The 8161-nt window shown below is 36.6% G+C and overlaps 1 protein-coding gene across 2 annotated transcripts in view; it reads right to left on the reverse strand.

Annotated features, from left to right (window-relative positions):
- The window catches only part of LOC117408715 (long-chain fatty acid transport protein 6), a 19359-nt gene extending 11811 nt beyond the window's left edge, over positions 1–7548 (reverse strand). The window contains exons 1-5 of one of the 2 annotated variants that reach the window (XM_058992339.1): positions 6864–7548; positions 5407–5616; positions 4865–5023; positions 3261–3385; positions 811–1005 (exon numbers count right to left, since the gene is read on the reverse strand). In XM_058992339.1, coding sequence (XP_058848322.1) covers positions 811–1005; positions 3261–3385; positions 4865–5023; positions 5407–5616; positions 6864–7341 — 1167 coding nt within the window. In that variant the 5' untranslated portion in view covers positions 7342–7548. The remainder of the gene's footprint in view (positions 1–810; positions 1006–3260; positions 3386–4864; positions 5024–5406; positions 5617–6863) is intronic. The other variant, XM_058992345.1, reaches the window with a different exon arrangement.
- Positions 7549–8161: the final 613 nt, after the last annotated feature.

The following is an 8161-nucleotide window of genomic DNA, read 5'->3' on the forward strand; positions in this document are numbered from 1 at the left end:
ACTAAGAAAATATATTAGCAACTCAAAGTGGTAAAATAATTCTTAAGGCCTTTACACACCAGACATGATGCGACAAGCGAATGTGTCGTACAACACACCACACCAGGACAAAAAAAATAAAACACATACTTTTGAAATGAGTCATTCACACTGCTTGCGAAAAAATAGGATTGGTGTCTGGCAGGTACGGAACTGAACAATGAGGAAAAGTTTCCCTTGCGCACCTTCAGTAAACAATGGCGGAAGAAAAAATCATTTTTGTAGTATCAAAATACCCAGAGCTGTACGATAAAGGACACAAAAATTATCAATCAATTTGTATTTTATATAGCGCCTTTCATAGTGGACCACCATCACAAAGCGCTTGTTTAAAATTATAAAGACATGGCAATGAGGGAGAACATTTGGCAGTCCATTTCCCGGGAACTGGATATAGCTGGTGTGTATGATTCTTTTACATTTACTGAAATAAGTATTCTGAAAAGCTATTATGTATTCTACATTTTTATTAGCTGTATAACAGTGATATTTTCCAGCTGATGATACAATCAGAGGAGAGTTGTCTATCACATCGCGTGCGCCTGTCGCCACTGGTGTGAAAAGTAATGTCGCAGCGCAAGTACCATTTTATCGCCGGACAAATCACATCGCGTTCGGTGTGTGGATACCTTTAGTTGCAAAACAAGTCAAGTTCAAACTGTACTACTGCTTTGTAAAATATGATTTTGTTTTGATGGATAAAAGACTAACATTACTTCTACTATGTACTGAAAGACACATTTTTGTGAAATACTGTATAACAGGACTCACCTTGTAAAAGAAATTGGAACGGCCTACAGCTCCTATTTTGCCGACGTGGTTCATGAAGCAAACGTTTCCTTCCGTGGAGCCATAAAGCTCACACAATTTAATGTCGCCAAAACGATCAAGAAACTCCTTCCAAATATTTTGCTGCACACCATTCCCAACACCCATTCGCACTTTGTGATCCTTTTCTCCTTCTTTCTGTAAAATCCAAGCATAAAACAATTAACTTTTTTTTTTTAAGAATTTATCTTGGTAGATTTTAAGGTGCCTGTATGTATTTACAGGTAAACCATGTTATCCTTGCAAAAGCATCATACCGTTTAAGTGATACATGCTACTGGTTGCCATTTTTTTTTTTTTTTTTACAGGTCGCATTGCAGGAAGCTTTCTACTCAGGGTTCGCAGTAGATGAATAATACAAAACCCATATTTTCATGTTGTGTTAAGATGTGTGTAGCACATCTCACTGGCAATCTCTCACACACAACACTAGGTCAACCGTTAGTATAAATACATTTCAGAAATTAGTTTCTATGAAACACAAGTGTGGATGGCTGAATGACACATAAGGGGTCAAGCAAAAGACTGAATGCCAGATTCCAAAGGATTTACAATGATGAAGATGCATGTGGTCAGATCTGCATCCGGGATTGATTGGTGATGCTCAGTACAGTACCTGTAGCTGTGTTTCCACATCAAAGCATGTTACTAGAAAAAAGCAGGTCAATTATTTTAACTGTACTTGTGACTATCTAAGCATCCCTATAAAAACTTGCATATACAGTAACACCCTACGTTATTTCACACACTGTTCAGCATTAATGAAAGAAACCGAGTATAATTTGCATGTGCTAACTGTGGAATGTGCTTACTGTGAGTATTCATCTTTGGTCTACTCAACAGAAAAAGGGGTTATCTTCTTTAGAATTCTAATGTAGCGGTTTGCTTCATAAGCCACCAACCATAATGAAACTGCTGAGTGGAAATTAATTTTGAAAATATAGAAAAAATAAATGAAAACATCTGCACTCCAGAATAGTCTCATCACAGGTGCGTAGGAGACCGCATGTCAGAATGAAAAATGGAAAACTCCCGCACACTGGATTTTGCCAAATCTCACATTTTGTATTCTTTAAAAGAAAACAGAAGCTAGTGTTTTGGTCGTAAGACCTTCGTCAGAGCACAGGACATATAAAAAGGTACTGATAAACTAAAACAATCTTCTTTAGCATCACTGTGACTGTGTGCTATTCCTTTTTCTAAATTCTCCACCAAGTTATATTATCTTTAATATATTATGCTAAGAAAATCATATGTACAGATATCCTCCCCAAATGGAAAATCATAGTTTATTAGGATCCATGAATAGGTCAGAAAATACCAGTTATTGTCTTTCATGAAAAGGCTCCAGATACCCTAAGATTATGATACAAGATATTGAGAGTATTTAAATGTAGGGTATTTGAAAGCAACCGTCCATCTCTGTATGCCAAACTTATATTTTTTACATGTGCATTCAGAGGATATAGGTTATGGTGAACTACTTTTTCATGTTACTGAATTTTCATCCTTGCCTGGAGATAATGCTATTTCTTTGAAGTGGCAGCAGTATTTCCAATACTGTTTGTCAACAACCAGTACAGCACATTTTCTGTCTCCTTGTTGAATGTAATTCCTGCATTTAAACTAATTAAAACCAGATTAATATACCCTTCAAGCAAACAGTTTTTTTCTGTAAAAAAGAAAAATAAAAAGGTTTATTGTAAAGCCAGATTCTGAGAATTACACAATATAATTTCCTTAACGAATCCTTTGCATTTCTGGGTGTGTAGCGTCCAAGGCCCTGACTGATAGTGCCCTTCAGTGATTTCACTGCATCTCATTAAATCAGCAGGAGGTGGGAGTCCCACGTATCTCCAAGCATGGGTCAAAAGGAGAGGAAACAAAGCATGCTTTATGTCGAGGCACTTGTTTAGCAAAGCCAAAAGAACAGAAACAGTAACAAAAATGTTGTACTCTGTAATCGTATAGCAAGGATACACAGCTTGCATCTGTAACAAACGCTTGCTTTGTTATTCAGAAACAATTTAGCTTACTGTTGGCTATTTGTATCATGTTTGATATGATGGCTGTTTTAATCCTGGCTTTTATGAGATGTGGGCAAACAAGAGTTAGTGTTGCTTAATATACTGCATGAAACATTGCACTTGTGATGCAATTATCTGTGCTTTATACTCTGTAAATTACTCAACCCAAGTACATATCCCTTGGAAGCTAATGGCCAACTTTTTTTACCACTAAAAATGCCATCATTCAGTAACCATAACAAATATTTCACTCACTTAATCATGAATACAGCAGTTATTATAAGAGGAATAGTATATATAACCGACACAAAATTGTTTAAACGCCTTTGGCTTTTCCTGAATAAAGAGCAGGAGTATGAGTTTCACCTTGGGCATATTACAGAGGTAGCGACAGATTTCTCCAATATACTGGAACACGGTTACATTGTACTTTCTACAATCACTCCAGAACTGACTGGCTGAAAACTTCTTCTTCAAGACGAAGGTAGCACCTGTTTACAAAAAACACAAGGTAAAGGTTAAGTGCAACGTGCAGCTTCTACAGTGAGAGTGACTTGAGTTCAGCTGAACAAAGAATTTCAACCTTTTGGAAAGTGATTGACTTTGAAATGTGTGTTAAAGGGGCTACACAACATGAACAGGTTGCCAAAGGAAACGTGTGTCTGCACTTAAAACTACACAAGTAAGCCAAAAAGGACAGGTTTCTGATAGATATGGAACACAATCTCCAGTATCTTCATCTTTAACAATGCATCACATTGGAATCCAATATGATTGTAGGGTGATCAAAATTATTTTACCAAGAATCTCAACAAGAACATAAGTGTTTGCTGTATGTTCTCAGTGCATTTGCACGGGGGGTCTGAAGCAAACAGTAACCTACATTACCTACATAATCTATATAATAATATTAGAAATAAAAGACTCTTTCTGACTCATGCATGTGATATGGAAGTGTGTAAAATAAAGTAGGAAACAATGCGTTAATCTATTTTCTTATTTTTTATTAGTTTTATTAACACCCTTTTTAATGTTTGTTTATGTTTTTGGCAGTGTTTTTTCAGTTTCAGCACCTCAGTTGAGTTTCAGTTTAGATTTTGTTTCTTATTATTTAGTTTCTATTTACTTTTCATTTTAAATTATTACTTAGTTTTAGTTTCAGTTAACTACATTCAGAAGATATATTTAAATGTTAGAATTATTTTCAGTTTCAATATCTTTTTTTGGTTTCACACTAAGTTGCAAACAAATAAAAAGTATTAATCACTTAAATGTCCAGTTCTCTTTGACAGTGCAAACACATTCAGCCATGTGCTTTGGGCAACAGTGCCACAGAGCAGGAGGTCATTGCAGCTTGGCTGTGCTGTACTATAGCATTTTCATGTCACGATGTTAATACAGCTCAGAATATCTGTTTTTTCATGTTTATTTTTTCTTTCAGTTTTATTTGTTTTATAACATTTTACAGTTTCTATTACTATTTCGTTAACAGAAATGTTTATTTTTTATTTTTTGACCATTTTCGTTAACTAAAAAAACACTGCTTTTTGGTTCTTCACTTCTTAATGTAGCTATGCAAATATTTCAAATACAACATAGATGAAGGGCAGCTTCCTGCTACCTCTGCTGTATGTCCCACGGTCTGCTTGCAACAAGTCAATGGAGTGAATCTGAATTACAACATCTGACTGGACAGAAGCAACTTTTCATCTACAGCATTGTCATTGAATATTCCAATATCTTCAACAGAAGAGGGGCCAGTGATAATATTGCCTGCTTTGTGTTACATTCAGCTTTAACATGTGGACTACTAGGCTTCACAATCCATGTATTCTTGCCAATATGGGTTGTAAATCATATAAACTGCTTAACTTTGGTTAAATAATAATAATAACAAAAAAAAAACAGTAATAGTGTTACTGTATTGAACTTCACGTTGAGGATTTGTATTTACAATGATTTAACCATACCCAGTTCAATGCATCCACCAACTCCAAGTAGTGAGGCAGCACTGTGATATAGAGGCAATGTGACATACACAATGTCATCTGCAGTGGCACCGTATGCCCAAAGCCCAGCAGCACCTTTCAAGGACTGAAGTTGGGAAATAACAGCTGCTTTCGGAAGACCTGGTGAAGAAATTGCTATCAGCACATTTCCAAACTTCCCCTATCTCTTGTTTCATCGGTAGTTGGCATTAATATTGAATGATGAAGAAATGAATGTAGGAAATATAATAGAAACTGCCATGCAATGGGACTCTCGTTTTCATCCACTAATTCCAAGCCCACCATCACAGTGAGTACTTGGCTGAGCTTTGACTTGAAGAAACAATTCAGTGCAATGACTTTAGTGTTTGAAACAGGTAGACAATAGTTATAAGATTTAACCAGGAAAAGTGTAGTGAAAAAAACAGGATAGATGGTTTGGACAGACCAGACAGTTCCTGCCTTGGCTGCACAATTCAGCAAAAACAATACTTCAAGATATTGAGGAAGGTACTGTTACTTACCTGTGGTTCCTGAGGTAAAGATATAGAGAGTTGGTGTCTTCACAGAATCAGTAGCCCGAAGATGTGCAGGTACAGGTTCATCTGGGGCATCTTCCAGCTTGTCGAGAATTGTGTTTATTCCAGGCTGATGGGACTCACTAGCCATTATCCAAACACTAATGTTATCTTCATGCAGATTCGGAAGAATGTCCTCCAATGTGTCTGTCATATCTGTCAGACAAAAATAATGCTTTCAGCTTGGTCTTCCTCATTACATTTTGTTCTCTGCAATGGGTTTTCAGCAGGGCCACACACCAAAGGTCCTTGCAACTTGACCAAACAACTCAAGCTTAGTTCAGGTGTTTCATATTATCTGATTGCATTTGATATTCTACTATAGGAGTGTCAGATAAACAGGTTTTGAAGAATCAAATCACTGCTGTATTAGTAATGTATTAATTCATTAATCAATTGCCACAATGTGCTACAACAACAAATTACAGTGTAAAAATACAAACCAAACACTTACAGTATAGCTGGTTTCACTTACAGTATAGGTGGTAAATCTTGGATTACCTTACCTTAAATAACATTAGGTAATCCAAGATTAGTGCTAATCAGTGTCTGTGAAACCAGCTGCTTGTTTAGCTATTTTGCAGCTACTTAAATAGAGTTTTTATTTTTTATAGAGTATCAAATTAAGAGATAGAATTAAGCAAATAATATGCAACTAGAAACATGTTAGTTGGACATTATGCATATTAAAAAGCAGATTTCTTATAAAACAGTGTATGTCGATTTATTATTACTATTCTTCTTCTTATTATTATTATTATATAAACAACATGGCAAAATTATGGCAAATGTCAGTGAGGACATTTTAGTCCTAAAGTCAAGGGACAACATTAAGAAGGCTACTATAAATAAAGAAAAGATTAATAAAATAATTTCATACTTGGATTGTTTTGTTCTCTGAAGAATGGTTTTGTCATCAGGAAAAAAAAAAAAGGTTAAAGTATATAAAATGACACTTTGAAATGTTTGTAGACCAAGAGACCAATGTCGGTGAGAACATTTGAGGTGTAAAGTAACCCCCCCCCCCCCCCCCAAAAAAAGGGGGGGGGGGAGTGTTTAGTTAAAAAAATGTTGGTTTCCACAAATAAATCCGTTTTTTTAATTTTTTAATGAGACACACCGTTTACTACAGACTTCAGACACTTATTGTGCCTCAGCGGTTGCACAAGGAGGGTGGAGCGCGATCAATAAGTCGTGTCCTTTCTTTACAAACTCTAAGTTACGAGTCATTCAAAGAAGCGCATGCGCTGCCATGATAAAGGCTGATTAAATGACTGTCAGAAAGCGCTGCTCTGGGTCGTTTCCTATTACATTTTTTTTTTGCATATGAATATAATAGTTAAACAAATAAATACTTTAAACGCTAGTATTATCGCATTTATAAACATTAAGTTAAAGTTTACCTGAACCCACAACAAGGGTTTTGGCTCCGCAACTGTTGAAACAATGCAGCAAGGACCTGGATTTGATATTGAAGTTGAGAAAAGCTACAGCACAGCCCAGCTTGCAGAGTCCGAACCAAACGTTAATAAAATCGGGTTCATTGCTCATCAGCAGGGCAACCGTGTCCCCCTTTTTCAAGACGCCCTGCTTAAAGAATACTTGAGCCACTTGATTGCTTCTTTTATCCACATCTTGGTACGTGAATGCGTTGTCCTCGTAGATGATAAAGGGCTTATTGGGGATTTTCTGGGCTTGTTGCATAAACCTGTCCAGCACGGTCACAACTTTCGCAGTCTTCTTGTATATTTCGATCTTTATCCCGTAGCTGATGACCTTGGTAAGGTATTTCAGGTCTATCCAAAAGTAAGGAAAGAAGAGCTTCTGTATAACAAGGGTTGAGACCCCAGCTATCAGCGCCGTTATCCAAGCCGAAAACATTGCTGCTGCCGCACAACTTACAAAACAACACTGTCCACATAGGCTAGCACAGGGCGGTAGACTCTCACAGAAACGTTTCAATTAACATTGAATCAGAAAAGACAAAACAATAGCAGTTTATAAAATTTAATAAAGTTAAACGACCGCTCAATATATCTGCTAGACGAAGCTTGAAAAGGCAGCAAGTATTGTGTCATGTGGCGTCATGGGGAACGAATAGGCTATATATCCACACAGAAAGTAGGAGTGTCTTGCGCGTGCTTGCTGCAATTCGTGCAAATATTCTTATGCAAGAATACGGATTTTCTACATATTTTACTGTTACACATAGAATAACAGCTACGGGTACCTATAATGTATACCACACACTGCATATTTTCATGACACCATACATTATTTTCTAGTGCGGGGTTCAACACAAACAATTCAAAACAAAGCACTGTTCAAAAGCAACGTGAAAATACAAGTTGACCAATCAGGAACAAATCATAACTTTCTGATTGTGGCATCGAAACCCGCGAAGTTACTTCCCTATTCTTTCCAGTGCTAACGATCCCAGTATACTTTTCCATGCTTTGCAGTGTGGAGTAGTGGTTTGGGCTCTGGACTCTTGACCGGAGGGCCGTGGGTTCAATCCCAGGTGGGGGACACTGCTGTACCTTTGAATAAGGTACTTTACCTAGACTGCTCTAGTAAAAATCCAACTGTATAAATGGGTAATTGTAGATAAAAAATAATGTAATTATATGTAAAAATAATGTGATATCTTGTAGCAATTGTAAGTCACCCAGGATAAGGGTGTCTGCTAAGAAATTAATAA

The sequence above is a fragment of the Acipenser ruthenus genome, chromosome 2, assembly GCF_902713425.1.
Source record: "Acipenser ruthenus chromosome 2, fAciRut3.2 maternal haplotype, whole genome shotgun sequence".
Lineage (NCBI taxonomy): Eukaryota > Metazoa > Chordata > Actinopteri > Acipenseriformes > Acipenseridae > Acipenser > Acipenser ruthenus.